Source organism: Mytilus californianus, unplaced genomic scaffold (assembly GCF_021869535.1).
Source record: "Mytilus californianus isolate M0D057914Y unplaced genomic scaffold, xbMytCali1.0.p SCAF_15, whole genome shotgun sequence".
NCBI classification, from domain to species: Eukaryota; Metazoa; Mollusca; class Bivalvia; order Mytilida; family Mytilidae; genus Mytilus; species Mytilus californianus.
In genome coordinates, this window is record NW_026262637.1 from 14,391,430 (window position 1) to 14,417,001 (window position 25,572).

The window sequence follows — 25,572 nt, forward strand, 5'->3', positions numbered from 1 at the left end:
ATAATGTTCAAAGGTTTTACTCTTCAATGAAAAGAGAATATGACATCGCTTGTATTGACCAGAAGTACCAGCGCTAGCGCAGATTTCTTTGGTAAGATTTTATTTGTATTTATATCTGTTATAATAATTATGTTTGCAAATGCTATGTATTGTTGTGACTTGTATCTTGTAGACAAAACATGTAGTTTCGCCAGTATGTTTAGATTCTTTTATTCATACAGCGACAATATATCTTGCATATTTATTAATTGTTTGTAAAATAAATTATAACAAAAAGACAAACGGTTACATGCTGTAGTCTGTACCATTATTTGCTATTCTGCATAACTATTTCTTTTCAAATTTACTGCTTGAATTGTATGATGAAGAAATGTACATTGCTAACATGTATTTATGTATTTACATGATATTCGTACCAGATTAAAGAATATGTTGCACGTTTGGAATAAAAAAAAATAGCCACCATAGTAAGTGGAATGGGTATTATTTCCGTAATCATTCTTAACACTAGGGATGTCAACTCGGTGAAGAATTACTAATCGAGTGCTCGTTGGTTTTACAGAGCGATACTCGAGTACTTGATCGGTAATATATCTACAAAATGGGAAAACAAACAGTACAATAATGTGTCAGGAACGTTACCGATATTGCGGGAATGGCTAATAGCTCACTAAGCCGACAGTTTCGGCCCAGAAAAGCTGTTCTCGTGTGTAGCCCACCACTTTAAAAGATACATCTCGTGACTCCGTTATTATGTCCAAACAGAAAATTTCTGAGGCATTTTTAAACGATAATGTAGAACAACACATGAAACATACTAGAACTACGATTAATCAGTGATTACTACTTGACTACTAGTATCTGGTTTGCGTTCACTAGAAACTCAATTTTATGAAAACAGGGACACTGTCCTAAACCGATTAGTCCTGTATCATTTTGATATTCTATACTCGGTTCTACCGAACGATACTCAAGTATTCGAGTACTCGTTGACATCCCTAATAAATACCAACAAAAAAAAAACATTGAAAATATATTAGATATTTGAACGATATATAAGCTAAATCTGTCATTTACTTTCTCATATATTAATGCATTCATAGTGTTAAATATTGCATAAAAGTTTAAATACTGCAACTGTCTTGGCATCATGGAATATTTTTAGTGTAACCTTGAATGTTACAATATTGTCAAGAGAAATGAAAATCATAACGAAGTCCGTTTAAGATCACAATCCATTTCTGTTGAAACAACTACAGATTTAGTCCATTCGGAACCTTCTACCGGCACTGGGCTTATATTTGAACGTGCCGCTATAATGTATATTGCTAACTCCAATAGGTAATCGTTCCATGACATTGTCCTGAAGAAAAAAGGAAAACATAGGATAATCTTGCTGAAAACGTCTGATGCAATATTTGAAGTAGCTGTCTAATTATTTTTTAGATAACAAGTACGTAATATACTAATGAAATAAAAAGAAGGAGGTGGCCTTAATATGTAAAATGTGAAGGGACAACGGTATTAAAATTGTGCTGTTGTTTCTTTATTCATATGTTCATATTCAAAGCCATGAACAAATGGTTGCTTATCAATAAGAAAATTGACACGAGATATAATAAAAGTACACAAGTATAATACATTAACCATGTTTTAAATGGTTATATCAGGATGTGAATTGTCTCCAGACTAATGTAGATTGGTCTTACATTGTTCCGTCTAGCCGTATCCTCTCAATGCAATTGATCCTAAATCTTAATTATATAATGTTGCAATATATAGACGACCCAGTTCATGGATATGTACTTAACGTAAACTCTTAAGTTGTCTGTTGTTCGAATACATCAGTAATATATGAAACTTGATTGTCAGTTTGTTAAGCATGCAATACCGAGTACGTGTAGTATATATTTTAGTGACTAATTCAATTTAATATCATATGCGGGTTGTCATAATTGTAACAAAAAGTCTCATTTTCATCACATTCTTTTACTTGAACGTATGGCATACGGTAGGGTTTGCATGCTTCTATAGCTGGATCTGTTTTAGCTGGATCTGTTTTAGCTGGATCTGTTTTAGCTAAATATTTCGTTTTTTCTTTTTATTAGACTTTACTTTTCAATAAAATTGAGAATGGAAATGGGGAATGTGTCAAAGAGACAACAACCCGACCATAGAGCAGACAACAGCCGAAGACCACCAATGGGTCTTCAATGCAGCGAGAAACTCCCGCACCCGGAGGCGTCCTTCAGCTGGCCCCTAAACAAATATGTATACTAGTTCAGTGATAATGGACGTCATACTAAACTCCAAATTATACATAAGAAACTAAAATTAAAAATGATACAAGACTAACAAAGGCCAGAGGCTCCTGACTTGGGAGTTTACTTGATTTTTATTCTACAAATAATCTAGTGTGTAAGATACCTTTCGCTGCTCGTTTCATCGTCCATTGTAAACGTTAGATTTTCTGTTATCACCTTTCCTATATCTTCTGTTTTCACTTGTGACATTATTGCATATCTAAATAAGTAACAAAATTGTACATCAGTTAAGATTATTCTATTGTTTACACCCAATGTAAAGCACCAAGTTATATTCCTTTGTAAAATTCTTTAGCAAATTGGCAATAGCGACTTTAGTGATTGAAATAAAGAAAGTCGTAAACAAATTTAAGACTCAACTAATCTTATCTGAAAAAAACGTATCAGAAGGGTCTGGACGCAGGAATATTCAGCGATATTCAGACAGTAATAATTTTTCAGACATTTAAATTATAAAACCATTTTCACTGATAGGGCCAGTCGATTGAGCCTAGCCGGGCCACCCCTTTTGTGGGAAAAATTTGGTTGATTATATAGGGAATCACTGAAGCATGACTGGAGCGGGCCTCCCCTTATAAAAAGTTCTGGATCCGCCACTGTGTCAACATGCATTTTTCAATAATGGATAAGCGTCTATATATTATGTCAAACTCTCCAATTGTCGAAAAAGTTGTAAATAAATATAACCGAGCCTATCGGAGGTCTACACCATCAAAACTGAATTGTCAAAAAAAACAAAAAAAGCTTTAAGAAATGACAATTGCATTCATTGACGAGTTTACTTGCCCCAAAAGGCACATAAAAATATAACAGATATGTCTATATATAAATAGTCGTCACGTTTGTCTTCGAACTACACTTGTTAGTATCTGTCTTGTCTAAGCCTTCTTAATATGTCTATATAACAAAAACGTTATGTCTCAAATCGTTTCTCATCGTTCGGTAAATTATATCCATCAGAAAGAACTTGGTCTCGTACTCTTTGGAGTTCATGTGCTTTCCTTGTTTTTAGTTATTTCTATCTTAATTATTATAATGAATTTACGGGATGTAAACATTGGTAAGCTACGGTTGTCTGTTCTTTTATTGGAAATACTATTGATGAATTTATCCTGCTTACTATTAAATCAATAAATAAACAAGTATCTAGAGGATAGAAGAAGCTTTTCCTGGGTTACGTTCTATTATATAACTTAATACATAAGAGTGGTAATATTACATTAACACGCTTAAAAATTCTAATATATCATATAAAAGTAAGTGCAATGTATGCGACCACGTCAACGAATCGTCTTGAAGCTTTAAAGAAACTTATTTTTTTTTACATTTACTACAAGTTCATTGAGATACTTGTAAATATTTTGTGAAATGTTTTAAGAAAATAAACGTCAAAGGCTATAATGAGAAGATATATTGAAGAAGTTACTGTGTATAGCATGCTGCCAACAAGCATAACAATTATAAACTTTAGGGTTCACAGCTAGGAGTATTTCCCCAGTTGTATAACATATTGGAATAGATTGCGAGTGCATTATGATCAACAATAGAGTAGTCATTTATTTTTCTCCAATAAGCCTTTTTCAAACTAAAGCTTTACAAAGTGCTTTTGAGTATAATTAGGCATACTCCAATTCTTCATTTCTATGAAAACAACAATTGTTTTCTCTCCGTCTGTCATGTTGTTCTGTCGCATGCTATTGCAAGGTTTCATATAACTTTTGGGGATTTTTTGTTTATAATTCTCTTTGACCTCGTAATTGATTCGGCCTTCAAAATGATTTGATTCAAGAGCCACTAACTAGACTTGTGTAAACGAAACGCACAGCTAGCGTTCTAAATAATTGCTTACTCTGGTATCATGAATAAATGTTTTTACGAGTGCTATATCTTGTAAGAAATTGAAAGTGGTTGGCAATGTAAATGTGTAGATATATTTCAGCGTTTTTAAAATTTACATCGGCTTGGAAATGATAAGTACATAGACAATATTTGCATGTTTGCAAACATGCAAATATTGTATTAAAATTAAATTGAATAAATTTTATTTATGAAATTAACAGGAAATATTTGATACTACATTAGAGAAAATGTGTATATTATTTGTGCAGAAATGAGTCTATATAAATTCAAATTATTCAAATTTTAAAATGATATCATAATATTTGAAATACCATATTACCCATTTAGTGCTTCATCTGGTTCAAGAAACAATGTATACCATGTTGCTATGGCCTTTCGTGCGTTGTGCTCTGATATCACACCACCATGTTCCTCGTCATAAATCTGGAATAGTCGTCTGACTAGTTCTATCTCCCGGTTGTGTAGTAAATGTAGCAATGAATTCTGAAGTTATATTAATATTCTATAAGCCATAAACACGAAACAACTATGAAAAAAATGTATACTTAACGCAATACAATGACAATGTATACTTTAGGGCTTTTATAGCTTACTATGCAGTATGGGTTTTGCTCGTTGTTGCAGGCCGTACGATGACCTGTGTTTGTTTTAACTTCTATGTCATTTGGTCTTTGATGGAGAGTTGTCTCATTGACAATCATACCACATCTTCTTATTTTAATATTTTCAATTATAAATTTTGTTCATTTGAAATATTTGATATCACTGTGGGCACTTAATGATTCAGTCAAGAAATACACAGTTTATTTTGTGAACTTGAAGAATAAATTTTGTTTAACTTTTAAGTGTAAACATAAATATTATTGTTTGTGAATAATACACATTACAGATATCAAACCACTAATTCTGGTCTGGTCTGAAAGAATATATTAAAAAGGGAGTACATATTTTAAACAAAATAGTTCCTACACATAGCTGTTACTTTATAAATAAGTAAAATATTTAGATAAATTTGGTATCAAATGAAAACCTAAGGATTTGGGGTCACTGTAGAACCCTTGTTGAAAGTTTCTTTTGAATAATAAAAAAAAATATGAAATTGAAGTAAGAGGGTATAATTTGCCCGTTTCTTACATCAGAAGTACCTGTGTTTGCACTACCAATATTTCAGGAACCAGTGCGCTCTTATAAAAATTAAAGGTATGCTCATTTTTTCATTTTTGTCATAAAATATAGTTTTGACATGAACGGACTGTCACTTTGTTTAAACTGAAGGAAAAATAACTATGAATGTCTGAAATTCGAGAATTTAACATAGAAAGCAATGGGCTATGCATTAATGGTTTTATACCTACTTTAAAGTGAAACATCTATTATTCATCCGATTACATAACAGAAGGCTATATCATTACTGTGACGTCACCAACCACTACTATAACTTTTGTATTTAACCTAACACATTGCTCTATTTTGTACTTTTATTTTCTCCGGAGCTAATTATCAGGTATATATTGGGAAGAGCATACATATATCAATGATTTATGATGCACATTGACACCTTTTGTTATATTCCATAATGTAAAATCTACTCAGACGTTAGAAATCAATATTTATTGCCAATGAAAGAAAATAAATGCTGACATTGTTCCTTAAAATAGACACTTAAATATATTTATGTTGTATTTAAACAGTAAAGTGTATTTTCGTCTGATAACATATATATGTTATGATCTATCTTGGGTCAAGTTAATTCTGATTGCCCGTCTGAGTGACAAACTCGTTTAAATCATTGCATTCACGTAGAGTACTACAGAAACGATATGTATTGACAAGGTCAAAGAAATCAAACTCGTAGTCTTTGAAACAAGTCTTGAAAACAAGATAATGTATTTCACAAGCAATAAAGAAAAGTATGCCCTTTTAAGGATTTAAGGCAACTAGTGATTATAAAATTATTATTTATATATAATACATATACAGCAATAAAAGCTCTGTGTCTTTGCTTTATGTGTGTTTTTGCTGTGGGTGTACTGATTTTGTGTCGATCATGGATGGATACCCCATTTCCTTTGTTTTTCTATTATATATATACTACAACTTGATCCTCTTTTTACACTTCTTGTCCCTGTGAAAATGTCGACAATAGTTATCTGTCCCTATGAAATCTTTTCACGGCAACTTTGTAAATTATCTTCAACTATATGCATGTGAAACTAGTAACGTGTCCTAATAAAGATTTAAATTCAATGTTCTGTCCGATTATCACAAAGACTAAAATTTACTGATACAACTGCTGCTTTTACTTACTTTATGTCTTTGTTGCAATATTCGCGTTGTTTCAAAATTAAGAAACTCCCACCACGTGATTGATCCAGTGTTATCTTTATCAACCCGGTGGTATGTCCTGGTTTCTTCTTGAATTTGCCCACGTTCCATTTCAGAATTAGTAAGTTCGTTAAACACTCTTTTTCGAAAATCTAAATAATCTTCTAATGATATACTGGAATCTGAAAATAGTAAATAACCGTACATGAATACTTTGCTTAAAAATTTTTGGAGGTGCTAAATCTACAAAAGTATTTGCTCTTTTGATGCAAGCGCCGATGTAAACAATTTGACATCTATTATTGGTAAAAAAACGATTTTCGGTCAGAGTTTTTCTCTTAATGAATATAACCCCCTTCAAATGTAAAGGAAAAACATGTAGATATACTAAGAAAAACATTGGTTTTGCTCATTGTCGAAGGCCGTATGGTTACCTGATCGTTTAGGTCTTCTTACTTTGTTTTTTGGTGGAAAGGTGTTTTATTTCTGTTTAAAAACAATAGTTATTGTTTCAAAAACTTCCGGTAGAAGGAAAAATTACTAGTAAATGACGTCATAAAAGCGTGTATGATTAAAACATTAATGAGATGAAAAAATATATTATATGAGCACTGTAGAGCAAGTTAGATGGTGGACTACATTAGCTTGGTAACCATTACCGAAATTGAAAATCATCATAAATATCCTATGGAAGATTTTCAACTAAGTATTAAGTGGAAAATATGCTTAACGGTGTGTAATGTTGGTACAGTCAAATCCGTATCCATGATATGCATTCGTTTATTTACATATTAAGTAAGTGGTGTAAAATCCCATTACCGGCGACAGAAAATAGTTTATGTCTGTCTGAATTATTTCTCATTTTTCCAGAATTATCCGTTCGTACGAGATTACTATACGAAGTACATGTACACTCCTCTAAGAATATAGACGGCGAAAGTAATTCATGTAAACGATGACAGAGCTCTTGTGTGAAAATAATTCACCTTTTCTGGGTTAACCAAACTCATCAATGTGTGTTTTTTTTTTCATACAATAATAACGCTGTAACCTCGAAACTTCCATAGATTGTACATATTTTTTTGTTAAGAATGTCAGTGGCGTAGACATTTTAGAATGTTTGAGTGACAGTACACTATTTACTACAAACCTAATTATCTTTGATTTTATTATCAATGAATGAATGTCTTCTTTGTCCCTGTTTTATCGGGGTTTTTTTCTGACCATCGATAAAATAGTCTTCTATTTTTTTCATAATTTTTTTTCTGTTTTTAGCTTACAGAACAATTACAAGTTTCTTCACTTCAAAATAAATCATTAGCAGCTGGATCACGCTGCACATATTTTCAATGATGATGGGATGATTTTATTATAAAACGCGGTTCTTCATTGTCAGACTAGTTTTCCTTTTTTTTTATCTATTTGTATATGCTTCTGTTCGTTAATAGTATCACAACATTGTTTCTTGTTCAGTATCTTGTGTATTTTCTAACTTTACCCTTTTTCTAAGATTCTAAATCTGACAACGGATCATTCTATTTTCTGGTCTTCTATTTATTACATCCACCAATGAAATGAATATATTTCATAAATTGTGAAGTTGTGTATCATGACGACCAAACCGAAGAATTCTTTTATAGGTACAAATATTTGGTGTAGTAGTTTGGCTGTACTTGTAGAAAACTTATTACAAACGTAATATCCCATCCTCATTTTTTTGGGGATGGTATTTATAGAGTCCGTAAACTAAGATACAATCCATGTAAGTTTATCGATCCGTTGAATAAACTTATTCTTGAAAGTTGTCAATTTAACACAGTGACTGTAATAATATCTTTGAATATTGTTTTATCGGTACTAACATTGACTTTAATGTTCTAAATTAAAGCATAACCAAAAATGCATTCTTATACAGTAATAAATATTTACGGTCCTCCATTTTGTCCATACTTATATTTTCGCATTGCACAAGGTTTGTGTCTTTTGTCCTTCTAATAGTTTTTTGTGCCGAGTAACGATTTCGTGAGCCCTTTCCAAATATATTTTAGTTTGATTTTCATAAGTGTCGTTACACCACTGTCAAAGGTTAGGGGAGCTCACACACATGTTTAATCCCGCTAGATTCTTTATTTTCCTGGCCGAAGTCAGGAGCCTATAATTTAGTGGTTGATGTTGGTTGCTACGGTTGCTACATGTCTGTCATTTTTGTGTTTCGTTTATGGTTTTCTTCATTTGAATTGTTTTACTTTTTATCAAGTCGCAATTTGGTCTCTGGTGGATAGTTGTCTCATTGACATTCATATTATGTCTTCTTCTTTTAATATTCAGACGAAAAAGTAAAAGAGAGCGTGGTCAAATTCTTGAAAACGATGCATGAATCTGTGTTTTAATCAGATTTGGAATTTCCATTTTAAAATCAAACCTAAGTATTTTAGTGTATTTTAATCGTTTAACTAAAGTAATATTCATTACACGATTAGTTAACCAATAGGGTTAGGTACACAGGCATTTGTCTCAGAAAAAGTGTTATATTAAGGTATATAGGAAATTTTTTTTCTGAGACAAGTGCCTGTGGTTAGGTAATAGCGATGAAGCATGCGACTTGTTTGACACTTTCTTGTTCTACAAGCAATAGAACAAAGACAGTTCTAATATCTTAACCTAAAACAAACAATGCAATAATTATATTTGTAATTTTGTAAAATTATTTACTGTTAGAGTACAGCAATTATAGTGCAGAATCTATTCCACATTACAAGGACAGCAAAAGTAATAATATAATTACGTCTAACATGAAATGTTGTTATACATGCCTACCTCGCATGACTTCGTGTCGTTCAAACAATGACATTAAATTACCCATTTCTTCTTCTGTTAAAACATTACTCAGGTTATCCTGTCAAAACAGAAGGAGATAATTATTCTGATTCGAAATATGGTTTAACCGCCATTTTTATGTTATTTCAACATTGCTATCACTAATTCAAATGTGTGGTGACTATGTTGATCACATCTTATCCCATTGAAACTGAAATAAATATACTACAGGTACAGTTAATTCATAAATTGAGAATGGAAATGGGGAATGTGTCAGAGAGACAACAACCCGACCAAAGAGCAGAAAACAGCCGAATTTTTGTCATTCATCTATCAATTGACAAATGAGAAAGCTGAGAACTAAACTTTACGACGTTAGAGATCTCTTCGATTTACCATTCTGAACTTTCCATTTCCAGCGGTTTCTCAAAGATCCTGTAATTGCCTTTCCTATCGTGATTAATTGATAGATGGTCGCTACTTACAGAACAAAGGGTTCTTATTGGCAAAGTTGATTTCATCTCTTCAAAAGATTTACGGACAATGGTATATACAATGGATATCCTACTAAAGACGTAACGCTACTTTCATTTTGGTGTACAACCAATGAAAAAAAGCCAAAGGTCCTTAAGATTCTTAAACGAAGAAATTTTATATAACCATTCGATCTGCAATTTTAATGATTGTATGGAAAAAGCACCTCTAAATAACTCATATACTTAATGGGTTGACTCATCTATCTAATGGGTTGACTCATCTTTTTGTTGATTTGACATCTGCAACACATTTATTTTTTTTATGTAAAGATAGTTTATACTTGTACTGTTAGCAGTATGAGCAAAAGACTGATCACGCTGGACATTTCTCACTTACACATTTATGACAGCTCCATCCAACAGGTTTCACGGCTCGTTTTAACAAGGCTGAGGAAGCAGGATCTTTGCACTGTCCTAGTTTCCTTAGACAGCCTTCGTGGTAAACTTTATAGCATATACGACAAGGGTACGTCTCACGACCGGTATAGACGCTGCATACATGACAAAGTTCCTCTGGCTGTACCTGAAAAGAAATATGAATGACAATTGTTTTATTCAATCTGTTTACGTCAAAATTATCTGTTTTCTAATGTGTATTTTCATCAAGGTCGAGGACAATCTTTTCATACATTTATGTTTGAGGGGGTGGGCAGGGGGTACCTTTCTCCCACCTCCCGCCCCTATCTCCCACCTCCCACTTTTAGAATCTTTTTTCTCTCCCACCTTTGTTTTGTCTCCCACCTACCGCCCCCTTCCTGCCACATCCTGCCCGCCCTTTTCCCACCTCCCGCTTCCCCTTCTCCCACCTCCCGCCCCCACCTCCCACCTCCCTCAAAAGCTGTCCACCCCTCATTTTTATCAATATTTTCTTTTTCGTTTCACGTTAATTGAGTATTTCTTACTTGATTACTGCAAAACTAATGCACTTTTTTTTTGGGAAGATGCAGAAAAGACTAATTACATGTTATTACTGTGCCGAATTGTTTTCGCTGTTTTCATTTCCATACCAAAACAATAACTCCACCGTAATTCTTGGACAGAATCCTTCATTGTTTGATCATCGTATAAATACGTATTCTCTTTTAGACAATATTACTTTTTTCGTAGATTAAAGATGAAAATTGCGTGATTTTATGTAATATTACATCATATAGACGATATAGGAATTCACTTAAGTGTTGCTGCAGTTCACGCGGGAATTAGTAATAATAAAGATTGATGTTTTGAACCTGTCGTCTGCTGAGGAAAAACATATACAATATTGCATAAATGAATTTAATCATTCCTCACGGGTACACGTCTTAGAATGGTGACTAGATGATTTATGGAACTACTGCTGTGTTCTGTTTTCTTAGAATTCTCATTTGTTATTCTTTTCTATTAGATAAATTAATGTGTCTCTATTTGGTTGCACCGTAAATGGTCAACACTGCTTTCACAAAAGGTCACTATGACAACATTGTAAAGGTTAAGAAAGACGAACTTAGCGTTTCCCGCTTTTCCTGGAATTGTTTTCTTTTGATAAATGAGTACCGCAATAAATACATCACTATTTCTTTCGTCCTTCAATTGTAAGATGAGCAGTTTTTTTCAGTAAGCATTCAACTTTCACCAATGGATTACTACATTTATACAGACAATATTTTGTTTGGCACTGATATGGAATTATTTCAAGTATTAAATTAATAGACTTATGTATCGTAATACGATATTTTTACAAAAAGAGATTGTCATGATAAAGAGGTTATTTGCTTGTTTATGCAATAAATAAGAGGAGATATTATTTAGACACGTACCATTCGTCTTTTGTGGGCATGCATGAAGAAAATATGGTTCGATTCAAAATTTCTTGGGAAAAAATAATTAATTATTAGAGGGAAGTGAAAAATAGTTTGTTTCTGGAAATTTAGGTAAAACAATCATTGATTTAAGAAAATGTTGTTCCTGTTATTGAAAATAAATTGATTTGATTTTTTTTTTTAAAGGGGGGGTGTCGGGGAAAAATACATCCGCCAAAGTTGAATGGTTGGTTCCTTATGTGTTTATGTGTTTAGGGAATTTAAACTTATTTTTCTTTAAGTCAATACCAGAATACCAGATTTTTATCCCGAGACTCCTAGATAATTTAAACCGAAATAATTGTCAAACAAGTGAAAGGTTTAGAAAGTTCTTGCTTCAAGACAGAACTATGTTTCCTTGTCGATCGTTTTAAAGTGATTTTTAAAGTGAGTGACCAGTGTTAATGGACATGGACTTTTTGGAGATTGAATATTTTCCTTCTAGTACTTGTACATTTGTTGATATTAAATTTGTTAAACTTGTCACAAAAACACAATGTGTGTATCTTTTAGCCATGTATGTATGACTGATAGATTCACATTTAAATTAAAGTTTTTCCGTCAACTGAAATAATACAAAAGTAAAGTGGCATTGTGAGTAAAGCTCACATATTGATACCCAACTCCCACATAAAGGAATGACAAAATATATGGCTCTCTTGGAAAACTTTAAAAATAATTCGAATCAAGAAAGAAAAAAGGGGGTGCACAATGGCTTTATATGGTTACGAATCTGAGAAAGTTTCACTAAATCATAAAAATGGTTTAGGAGAATTTGCAATATAAAAGGGGACAACAGAAACAGTAATGAAAAGTCCATGATTTGCTGTGGCAAACAAGAAAGAAAAAAAGAAAGAAAATAGGATTTACAAAACCATCATGTAAGTAAGATTCTGTTGAGAGTTTCAAAAAATTCTGCCGAGCTGTTCAGGAACAATTGCGGATACAAAAGTTGGACGGGAGGCCAAACGGACAAACAAACCAACTAACGGATTCCCCATTACCAAATGCCTTCTGGTTCAGAAAGTGGGGTACGAATGAGATGGGTAAAGATTGCAAGAATGACTATAAGTCCAAATGTCGAACATTATATATCAATTATATGTAATGATCACCATCAACTATCTGACTCTTTAATCCGAATTATATTGACAATGATGTATCAGCTGCCCAAGGAATAAGGCATCATTATCTTCGATCAACAATAGTATCAAGTATGGTAAATAAATCTGAACTAAACTTGGAGAAAAAAATCAAGAGTTAACCTGATGTCTGAAATGAATCAAAGATTGGGAAAAGGTGGTACTATTTTATCTCGTCCCGAGACATAATTTTAAATTTGAACAGACAAATTTAAAAGAGGAACAATATCCAAGGTGGTAATTAAATACCACAAGTCAACAGGCAGCGCCATTGTCATAAATAAAAACGACGAAAAGACAACAGTCAATAAAATAATTCAGAAAATGCTCGAAAATGTATTAAGATTACAATTTTGAGCCATCTGTAGGCATCTACAATATGACTATATATATTCGAAAATATGATTAAATAGTGTTAAGAATTCAGTTCACTATGATGCAGAAATAGTCTGAATTTTTATCCAATTTCAAAAACTGGAAAATAAATTTGTTGGTAAAAAATACAGGAAAAAAAATAGCTTCAATCTAACAACTAAGCATTCGATCGAATTCGACGGTTGAATATGATACTCTGCCTCTACGCACTAAGAACTAACATGTCTATTAATTTGCAGTGACGTCTCACATTTCAATGAATGAAATATAACCATCACTAAAACGCTTTTACAACGAAAAAATGAATATCAATCATTGGTCATAAACTTTCTTTAAATGTAATAACAAATATAAGGACTTATAATGGACGTGTAATTTTACTTGCATGAATGTATTGGCAAATTGATGCCTATACCAATTTTTTTTAATTATTTAAAAAAGAAAACAAGTACTATCTTAAAAAAAGATATCTGACGCATTCAGATGTGAGCATAGAGTTTAAAACAAACCATGAATCAAAACACATAATTCGCAATTTGGGACATGACCTTGACTTTTGACCTTATGACCTATGTCAAGGTCATTGGTCCACGATATCATTGCAAAAGAACCCATGGGTCTAGAATCTTTGGTTCAAGAGTTAAAGCTAATTTCGTCTTTTCAAAAACAGTTAACGGAGGTTATACCTCTTACAGATAGGTCAAATCTCTTCGGTCAAAATGTTAAAAAGTTGCGCCTTAACGACCCAAATATTTTTTCACTATTCATGATTTCTGTAAGTATAATGGTTTGTGAGATATCCCATAAAAAATGAAAGGTCAAAGGTCAAGGTCAACCTTAAAAAGCTTTAAATCACAGTTAAAACACTTTACGTAAGGTCAAAAACACATAATTTGCTATCTGGGACATGACCTTGACCTTGTGACCTTTGTCAAGGTCATTGGTCCGCGATGTCATTGCAAAAGACCCCATGGGTCTAGGACCTTTGGTTTAATAGTTAAAGCTAATTTTGTCTTTTCAGTAACCGTTCACGGGGGTTATGCCCCTTACGGCAAGATCAAATCTCTTCGGTCAAAATGTAACAAAGTTGCGCCTTAATGACCTAACATTTTCCACTATTCAAGACTTATGTAAGTATAATGGTTTCTGTGATCATCCCATAACAAGGTGTAAGATCAAAGGTCAAGGTCAACGTAAAATTTTTACCTTGAGGCATTTTCAAGGTCACATGAATTGATGATCATTGGTGAAGATCATAGGTGGTTACGACTTACGGTTTCTGAGTTTTAGTGGCCAACCGACATCGGTTAATTTTCAAATGGCATAACCCTACCAATGAGTCGTTAAATCTTTTCGATCCAAATGTAACGAAGAACCAGGGGCTGGTCCTGAACAAATTCCACCCTTTGGTTTTTTTCTACCTATAATGGTTACGGTGTTTGAATAATAACAAGGTTTTCGGTGTTAGGGGAGATAACCGCTATGAAGGAAATGTTACGGCGTGGTGCCCTAACCACAAAATAGCTTTTGGTCAACCAATACTTGATACCTAATATCATTTCAACATGTCGCGTACTTTTTTTGGGAAATGTCGTTAAAGTTTGGCGGAAAGAATAATAAAAATCAGAAGAAATTCAGTAAGGTCTTTTCTTATAGAGAAAGGAAAGACCTTAATTAGAGATACATGTACAACCTATTTCGGTGTGTATATCGGGAACGGACGGACGCCTGAATTTATTTTTTATTTATCTGGATAATTTCTTTTAAGTTTGATGTTATGTCCGTAATGTTTTCCTTTTATTGTAGAATATATCTTTTTGTTGGTTTTTGTTCAATTCCGTTATTTGGTCCAATCCGAGTAAAGATTTGTGACATCATGCATGCCGTTACCATACTGACTGCGTCAGAAAAAGAAGTTTAAATTTGTCCTTTAAATCTTCATTTTTAGGGGTCTTAAATCGACAGCGCAATAGGTATACCACTGTTGTTCAACCGTATTTTTCGGTATTGACATTATGATAACAATCTAGTGTGGACGTTATGAATGAGCGTTATGTCTACACAGTTTATGACGTAACCATTTATGAAATCTAGTTAGAAGTGCAGCGACCGATAGTTTGCTGTAAAGTGACTAAAATCATATCAGCTCGGTCGTATGTAAAATTTCTGTATAAAAATAAGGAGATGTGGTACGATTGCCAATGAGACAACTATCCACCCAAGTTCAAATGAAGTGGATGTATGCAATAATAGGCAACCGTGCGGCCTTCAACAATGAGAAAAACGCATACCGTATAATCGGCTTTAAAAGGCCCCGACATGAAAAATATGAAACAATTCAATTGAGAAAACTAATTGCCTAATTTATAACAAAACAATTTACGAAAAACAAATATGACAGATATGAACCAACGACATCCACTGAACTACAGGCTCCTGACTTGGGACAGGCACTTAAAATATGTGGCGGGGTTAAACATGTTTGTGAGCGCTCAACCCTCCCCTAACCTAAGACAGTGGTGTTACAGCACAACATAAGAACAAACTATATAAAATTCAGTTGAAAATGGATTAACTCATCAGATCGATACAAAGCATAAAAACATCTAACAAAAACACAGACCTGACGTGACAGGGTATTTATACCCCTAACAAAAAAGACACAAAGTACAGATCTGAGAGTACTCGCAATTACTGACTGCTAGTTCAAAGCCAATAAAAACTAATAAAAAAATCATGTATCTAAGACTAATATATCAATCAGTACACATCCAACATCCAATGGATTTAGTGTAAAGACGTCATTAACAGTCAGAGAAAAACACGATCTTGTGCAATGCCAAAGTATAGGTATCGAAAGATTGTAGTACGGTGAAAGTGCATATGTGTATAATAATACTATTCAGTATAGTTTTAATTTACTGATAACAAAATCAATATGTATACCAATAAACAAAATATTCAAATATCTAATTACAGTGTTGAATTGGTAACCTTTTAAAATATGCATGTTTCAAATAAGGAAAACCCGTATTTTGCCTCGGGTATATTTTAATTTTTTTTTTTTGTGTTATAATTTTTTAAGTTGATGTCTCATTGACGTATATGCATGTCTGTCGCATTCCTTTAAGGTGATTAATTGTTGTTTATTTGACGTCTAGCGGCAGATATTTCATGAATATTTCAATCTGAAATAGAATTTCAAAAGTTTCATTTGCAAAGTAAAATCAGTCTGTAATAAGCGAGATTGTGTTAACTGGGAAAAGTTAGCTATTTTATTGTACGCAATGTTAAGGTAAAATATAAAAATAATCTAAATTAAGTTATATTTAGTAAAAATGTCACATATATTTACCAATCAACGGAACCTTCTTTCAGCATGAACTCAGAAGAATTGATATAACCAGAAAATACTTTCCAGTGTCAAGGACATCTTGATTTAGAAAAATTACCCTCGTCACATACGAACGTAATGGACTGCTTTGCCATGTGAATAACTTCATTAATTGCGTAATTAATACTTTTTAATCTATTTCAATGACATCAAATTTCTATAAAGTCAAACTTCTGGTGTATAAATAGATCTATTAAAATGTAAGTTAGGTTGAATTTAACGTAAACTGCCACAAAGGGACCTCATTGCATTTAACTTCTTGATTTTTTATAATCCAATTTATCAAGCCTATACTTAATGTCGGTAATGTTCATTATTTAATGTATAATAAAAAAAATCTTTTATACAACGACTACTAGATAAATTTTTACTCATTTTGTTTGGCACAATTAGGTTTCCGGAAAATTAACACAACCATTTTAGGTTACGGCTATGTGTTTTACTGTAACGGAAAGACAACCAAAAAATTTAAACTTGATACACTAAATCATTATTGCTATACTGTACTATGCTTCACTGAAAAGTTGTAACATGTAATATTTCAATTTCTTTAAATGTGAACACTCTACATACGCATCTTTTAAATGTGAACACTCTTCATACGCATCTTTTAAATGTGAACACTCTACATACGCATCTTTTAAATGTTCACACTTGAGATACATACGCATCTTTTAGATGTTCACACTTGAGAAACATACGCATCTTTTAAATGTTCACACTTGAGATACATACGCATCTTTTAAATGTTCACACTTGAGATACATACGCATCTTTTAAATGTTCACACTTGAGATACATACGCATCTTTTAAATGTTCACACTTGAGATACATACGCATCTTTTAAAAAATAAAAAACACTCATATGACAAAAAAGAGGCAGAAAATACCAAAAGGGATAGAAAAAATCATAAGTAAAAAACAAGGACAATACAACGGCAAAAACCCGAAAAATTATGAAAAACAAATCCGTCAAAAGGAAACAAATCCGTCAACAGGAAACAAATCCGTCAACAGGAAACAAATGACAAGGATAATAATGCATGAATTTGGTCCTTAATTACAGTAGAAGCAGTAGTAGTAGCAGCAAAATAGTTAGTAATGGAATATTTGTAGAAATTGTTATAGTAGTAGTTGTAGTAGTTGTAGCCTTGGTTTGGTTACTTCAATACTGTTCTTTATTTTATATGGAGATTAATTCTCGCGTTTAAAATCATTTTATTACTTTTAATTTCATTTTTGCGTAATATTGTTTTTCAACAATAACCACTATTAACTATAATGTAATATGTTTATAATCATTGACGTCATATCTTGTACTCAACATCTCGAGATTCCAATCCAAGTAAAGATCACAGCTCTCAAACAAACTTTTTACTATCAATTGTTTGTATTTTGTCTACTTCGGAATTTCTGTCGCCAAAAATAATTGTGGTTTTGTGCCTAAGTTCACATTAGGCGTTTTTCTAAGAAATTATATAACCCTATTAATGAATTTTATCAAATTATGTTACCGAAACATTTTTAACACTTTCGTCATTTCAAAACCCACGGATGATCATTTGCAAAAGATTTTTTTTTAAATCTTTTCCCCATTTTGATATATAGCTGCTGTACATTGCATTTAGTTTTCAGAAGTTGTTAGTAAATTGCATTCATATTGTAGAAAAGCTTTGCCTTGAAAAAAAGTTAATTTGATAAGTAATTCGTATTAACAAGTGACTAAAGATATATGATTTGCGATATAGCCATGTTGACAGAAGTGAATTAAAATTACAACAAAGATGTAGAATTGTTATTAAGCCAATGGTTGATGAATGTCTACAACATCGATACATAACCTTAATTATAATAGTTATACTTCAAAAGGTTGTATTATTCTTGACCTCTGTCCGAGCAAAATATACATCTATGTCCAACGTGGTCAAATGATAGACATTAATAACTTCCTCTATACAATTAGGAATAGAATACAAGTAATCTCCTAAAAGCGTACAGTCAAGACATTGAATGCACAAAAGAGAACTTTACCTCAACATAACACTTGGTTCTGATTTATTAGATTTTCTTATTACTACAATAATAACCTTCAATGTTTATTCACATTCTTAATACACTAATGAAAAAAGGACGTTGAGAACTCAAAATATCAGTTAAACCCCCTGCATCTGTCCAAAATCAGTATCCTCGTTAAAGACCGTTTTTCTTTAGACATGATTGTATCTCGGTACTTTCTTGTAGTTTCGGGTATTGGGTTTTATGACATATCTTTGTGTAGTTTCGGTTATTTGGTTTTATGACAGATCGTTGATAGTCTCTGTTGGTTTTTTTCATATCTTTTTTTAAGATTCAAGGGCGATTTAGAGCCGATGTTTTGAATCATGATATTAAAATTCCCACTTTCTGTATTCTAAATAATGATGTTGAAATTCCTTTTTTTATTTAAATCATGATGTTGTTCCTTTTTATTAATTTTCTTCAATTCCTGAAACTATGTCATTTGTATTTAAGTTTATTAGTCATTGTTGTTTATTCCTTGTGTTTCCGAATACCATTTCGTGATGGCTGATTGCTTTATGACATAAAATAATGGTATCAGAAAACCTCACTAGGGAAGTAATATTATAAAGTAGGATGCTAACTTATTATTTTCATAGTTCTAAAATTTATCTTTCATTTTCAAAATGAATCACGACACGCACGAAATTAATTGAAAGAGTGTTTTCTGGCAATTGAGATAAAATCAGTTCTGTGACTTGAGTACATTTTTCAAAGGTTGATTTTTGACTTCTAATCGTCGAACATAGTTACTAAACACTCGCAGTGATTTTTTTTAATTTTTAAGCAGAATATGCATCGTAGACAATTTGTTAGATTCTTACAAGTAAACTCCAAAAATCTGTATGTAGTGGTGCTAATTAGAGAACATATTTCTGTACTTAAAAGTCATGGCAACAAATTGAATAAATAAAATTACAGAGTTTTTTTTCACTTTTAACTAGCTATAAATCATAGGAATACCCTTTACATTAGATAACTTGTTTAAATTTATTTTGAGTTACATTAACCATTAACTGATTTGATATAACTGGTACTGTAACTGATGAAACATTAAGTAGGAACAGAGATCTATTGTCCGTCGAAACAATACAAAAATAAGGCTATATTAGGATGAAAATGGTAAAAATAACTTTAATGATTTACTCTACGTCTATCTAATGATAACGGTTTAGGAAAGAGAATCCCATAACACTACTAAAAACAAACTGCAATATTGCTGTACCTATTGCTATCTGGTGTAACGAAATCAAATGTGATTAGTGTCTATTACCATAAATATCAATCAATAAAAGGTGTTTATCTACTGGAATGGTATACATACCAGACCAGGGTGATTATATTTTGACGAATAGTATTAGACTAAGTATGTTATTGATCTATATATGTATTTTTGTTGGGTTGCTAAACAAATTTTAGTAAATGTTTTGTTAATGGTTTTTTTTTTGTCTGTCTGTCTTTTCGTTTTTGTCATATGAGTGTTTGTTAAAATATTCCGACAATATCTTACAAGAGATTCCACCTACCATTAATTATGGGAATACCTTGAAATGAGAAGTTCCACTTTGGAACTTATACAAAATGCAAATTACATTGCAGTAATGAACAAGTCTTTAGACATACATGGTTATTTCACCAACTTAATGTATAATTTTTGTAAATTTTATTCGTTGAAAACTGATGTTCTTAAAATAAGTCCATCATAAGATATATCTTCCTGTTTTTAGCCCATTTAATCTAAATTAAATCTAAAGCGCGTGCAAACCTCTCATCTAACCCTTGACGATGGATGTCCTTCCTTCATTATAAGTACCATTTGACAAATTATCATATGTTTCAACTTCAACAAAAAGTAATTTTTTGAATAAGTATAACAAGTGTTAACATACATAGAATTAAAAACCAATTTTTGATTTCAATTATTATTGTGTTCTTACTTTTTTTTTATCAATCTCAAGAAAGTAAATTATTTTATTTTTCTTTACGTTCATAACTGATGAAATCACCTAGCAATAAGATTTCTTTGGAAATGTTTTGACCTAAATTTTGACATGGAATAGTTAAATTTCAAAAGGATGCGATTCCAGTTTTTGTATATCTATATATTGAAAGTCTAATCTTCGTTTGGGATTTTATAATCTGCATTAAAAACATATCTTGTTGAATTGATGTGATACTTTTCAATGAACCTTTAAAAATCAACAAATCAATTATCCAAAGAAGTAAAATCTAATGAATTGTGTACTGTCCTGGTGCAAAAAGAGCTAACTGCAAGGAGTTAGTTATGGTCATTGTACATTTGCCTCTGGGTAGTTTAATATGTGTTCTACAATGAGAAGCATAAAACATTGCAACGCTAACCGAATTCGAATTAAACTCGAATGTTTAGCGTGATGTTTTGTAAAGCTAATGACCTGTCTGTGTCAAATAGGTTTGTTTGACTGGTCTCGTTTTTTTCTCTCTCTCTTCTCTTTTTGTTTACATCATATCCCGTACGCATGCACTGCAATCTAAGTACGCTTAATACAGAAAACGAATTGATAGACAAATGCCCTGTATAACATAAAAGTATCAGTTGAAAAAAAATAAAGGTATTGAAAAACTTGCAACTTTCATCATGTAACTGTGTTATAACAAGCACCCATTCGTGCCTTAACTATTATTCTGCTTGAAGATCTTCAAAGTGTCAAAAACTAAACATGATAAATCAATATAGAAATAATAAGATGTGGTATGATTATAACATCAACCACGATATTATGTTGAATGAAGACGTTTCCCTTGGCGGTAGTGTACCGATATCAGTGGTGCGTTCAATAGCATAGCTACTGAACGTATAGCTAGCCTAGCCGCTAAATAGATCTAGATAGTCTAAACACTTCATGCTATCTAGAGAATCAAAAATGGCGTCGAATAGGTTATTATTAATGACCTAGCTACGTAGCATATCGTTCAACATAGATAGATATCTAAGACATAGCAGCTATACTAGCTGCTATGATATTGAACACAACCCAGTTGAAACACAATTCAAGATAACAGACAAGAAAGTCAAACAATCTATTGAGTATGAACTCATAAAGGAGTAAAACGAGACACACCCACAATGTAATAAAACATCACCGTCAAACGATCCCAAAGTCACACCCAGTACATTTGCGCTGGCTTTAGAAGTTTATAGTATACTTTTGTCAGCGAAATCGTCATAATGAGGACATTCCTTAGAGCCCTCAGAATATCAAGTACATTAAAACTGAATAAGACAATTTAGGCTGTGGAATATGATATGTAACTAATCAAAAGTAGGACATTTACAGAGGGAAACAGACTATATACCCTTGTTAACTCATTTATATAGATTTGACAAAGTGGTATTTTGTCTCGCAAAATTCAGAAAATATAATGAAATTTGAAAAAAATGGAGAAGATGTATTATACACAATGACATAATGTGGAAAGGTCCCACGGTTGAAGAATGTGTGAAAGGATCATATATCTTATTACATTGCCGGTGTGTCTTGTTTTAAACATTGCAGTTGATAGTAGTTGTCTTGTGTTTATGAATTCGTCCCGTTTTTCCAAGTTCATTCAAGGTCATTACATATTGAATTACAAGGTTATCTTATTCGATATATTTATGTATAATCGTTACATAGATATAAACACATTGTGATGAACATATAACACGGCCTTGAATCATGCTTTATCTCTAGACATCTCATCAACCCTGTACCATATTGGATATAAAAAAACTGTATTGCATTTTATTCAAATGTTTACAAAACGTTTTCATCAATAGATTTTTGTACTTAGTATAACATAAAAATATGAGAGTAAGGCGCTTTAATTTTATGACTCCAATAATTATTTCATGATTGATTAATCAACCAATAATCACTCCAATAAATAATAAAACGGAGAGAAAGCATGCCATTAGATACTAAATTTTCTCTGAAAGTTCAATGAAATCAAGTCTCTGGTTTGGAAAACGTGACAGCTACAGTTTGAAGACTGGCAAACGAACGAATAGACAAACAGGTGGATGAACGGATAAAACTATCACTGTAGACAGCTTTAGTAAGCTATCACTGTAGACAGCTTTAGTAAACTATCACTGTAGACAGCTTTAGTAAGCGGGCGTTATTCAAACTTTAGACTTGGAAATTAATAAATATATGACATAACAAAGAAAGATCAAGATAGACTGCCCAGAATGTATTGATAATGGAAACAATAATATGACAAATACAGCACCATGAGACAGACACATTACCTTGTACCAAGATAGGTACGAACAAATATAAGGTGGGGGATAACACGTTATTCAGATGATTAGAGGCAATACTGTTAGACAAACTATCTTGATGATAAACTCTAGTTCATGAAAAAGAAAACAGTATTGTGAATGTATTTTCAAATGCAAATTATGTTTAAAAATAAATGTTTTTTAAAGTAATTAGTGACATCTCGTAACATTAGCGAGAGGTTACACAAAAAGTACTTGAACTTTTCGAAGTTTTACTTATTGGTATATCTACCACTTTTCTGCATATGCATGAACTATTTGCAACTAGACGTGAACCGCAAATCAATCAAACCGTCTTATTATCTTTAAAGGAAGACTATTAGAATTAATATAAAAGTTAAAATCATCATTCTGAAAGCTGATACAGAGTCAGTAGTTAAAACCTTGCTCCCATGGTGAGTTGTGGTAATGTCTATATCGCCATTAATCTCATAAATTGTTATTTTATTGTTTACATATACAAAGTCATTCGTCATTCGAAAATACACATTGTATACCTATATAGATACAGTTATTGGCACTTAAAACTTTTGAATAGATAAGATCATAAAGTATACGTCTGCTCTGCCTTATCTAATTGATGTAATTATATCCTTTATAACTCATTTTAACAACATTGATTTCAAAGTTTCTGAAAGTATATAGGACTGATTTAAATTCTAGTTGTTAAAATTGAAGAAATTTTATTTTAAGGTTTTTTGTAGTGAAAAGAGTTATTGTCATTACTGTATTCTTAATAATTCGTCAAACATAAACAAAAAAGAAGACATAAAACTTCTAAGATTCCCGAAGACCGAAGGAGTTGTAGCTTTAGTTTCGTGAGAAAAAAAACTTAATATTTCAAATTATCATTTAAGATATATATCATTTTCGAAGCGTAAATATTCCAACATAAAAACACGCATCAAATAGGACGAGAACAGTGGCGGATCCAGAACTTTTCATAAGGGGGGCCCGCTGACTGACCAAGGGGGCCCCGCTCCAGTCATGCTTCAGTGATTCCCTATATAATCAACCAAATTTTTCCCACAAAAGGGAGGGGGCCCGGGCCCCCAGGCCTCCCCCCCACCCGCCCCTCTGGATCCGCCTATGGAGAACCCCCCTCATCACCAACCCTCACCAAAGTTTAAAAAAAGAACAGTCACAGCTGTTTATATCAATATAAGGAGATGTGGTATGATTGCCAATGAGACAACTATCCACCAAAGTTCAAATGAAGTGTATGTAAGCAATAATAGGCAACCTTACAGCCTTCAACAATAAGAAACACCCATACCTCAAAGTCGGCTGTTAAAGGCCCCGACATGAAAAATATACTATAGTCAACTATACAAGATAGATCTTTATGCATATATGTAGCGTTCCTGGTAAAGGTACATCCTGGCACTTCAAAGCCCACATGTTATTTATATTATATATTTATGTTCAGTAAATATAACCTGAACATTTTAAAATGAAATCTAGTACACCTGAAGAATCTCTGGTAATAACACTGAAAATTTAAGGTTTGATATGGCAAAATTAATTGAGTCTTTGTAGTATCAGCAAAAAAAGCTTTAAAATGGGGGAGGGAGGGAAAATATCATCTTAGTGTGGTGACCAAATAAAAAAACCAGAAAAATAGAACAGATATCATATAGTTATTTTATAACTGTTTGTTGTATATAACAACGTGGTTTTTTTATTTATTTTATCACTACTGTTATCATTATATCTTTGTTTCTTTGTTTTCTTGTTTAAAAAGTAAAATAGAACTTTTGTTTAAAAAGCAATATGCTTATCCCTATGCAAGAGAGAAACTTATACCTAAAAGGCATTCTTCAGTTAGACATGATTGGCACAATAACACAACCCTTTCTTTATGAATATGACATTGGATTTTGTAGTGTTTAAAATCTGATACATTTGTCAGAGAATACAGAAATAGCGTGATGAATGGTTATTTAAACTCATAACAAATGTAATTTCTTTCTAATATGATGTTTAGTTTCGGATTAAATCTTTTAAACAACATATAATAGTATCAGATAGTATTGATACAATTCAAATTATTAACTTTTTCTATTTTTGTGTGAAATCAATCAAGATTTAATGTCAACTTCACTCAAACCAACCAAAATGGATTATTTTGTTTATTTGTTATCGTACTTTCTTCGTATTTCAGATATTAAAATAGAGTTATCAGTTTAATATGTGTTCTATATTAGGAATTATAATGGTAAAAAAATACGGTCTTAGTGTTATATAAATCTCGAGCGGTGTCAAATTAATAGTCACGATAGTTATACATGAAGAAAAATTAAAAGAGATGTGAGATGTGAGAAGTACCCATCAAAACAAACAATCAAAAGACATCTAGAAATCAACAAAGAATCTTCAACAATGAACAGATGTTTACACAATATTTCAAGCCTTAAACTCATGCTCTAAATTGTCTACATTATGGTCCTACATTATCAATTCAACAGTGATGACCAAGATCTGGTGTAACAATCCTATAGCAAATTAAAAGTGAAACAGCGACTGCCGAGATGTAACGGTGTTCTTGGTATCCATTACTATCACTAATATTATGATCATTCGTTGACAGTTTTTA

General features: G+C 32.2%; 1 protein-coding gene across 1 annotated transcript in view; it reads right to left on the minus strand.

Annotated features, from left to right (window-relative positions):
* Positions 1–227: 227 nt before the first annotated feature.
* LOC127725486 (PHD finger protein 24-like) overlaps positions 228–25,572 on the minus strand; it is a 31,056-nt gene continuing 5,711 nt past the window's right edge. Inside the window, exons 2-7 of the mRNA XM_052232499.1 lie at positions 10,200–10,385; positions 9,327–9,405; positions 6,492–6,691; positions 4,504–4,667; positions 2,428–2,523; positions 228–1,363 (exon numbers count right to left, since the gene is read on the minus strand). Coding sequence (XP_052088459.1) covers positions 1,207–1,363; positions 2,428–2,523; positions 4,504–4,667; positions 6,492–6,691; positions 9,327–9,405; positions 10,200–10,385 — 882 coding nt within the window. The 3' untranslated portion in view covers positions 228–1,206. The remainder of the gene's footprint in view (positions 1,364–2,427; positions 2,524–4,503; positions 4,668–6,491; positions 6,692–9,326; positions 9,406–10,199; positions 10,386–25,572) is intronic.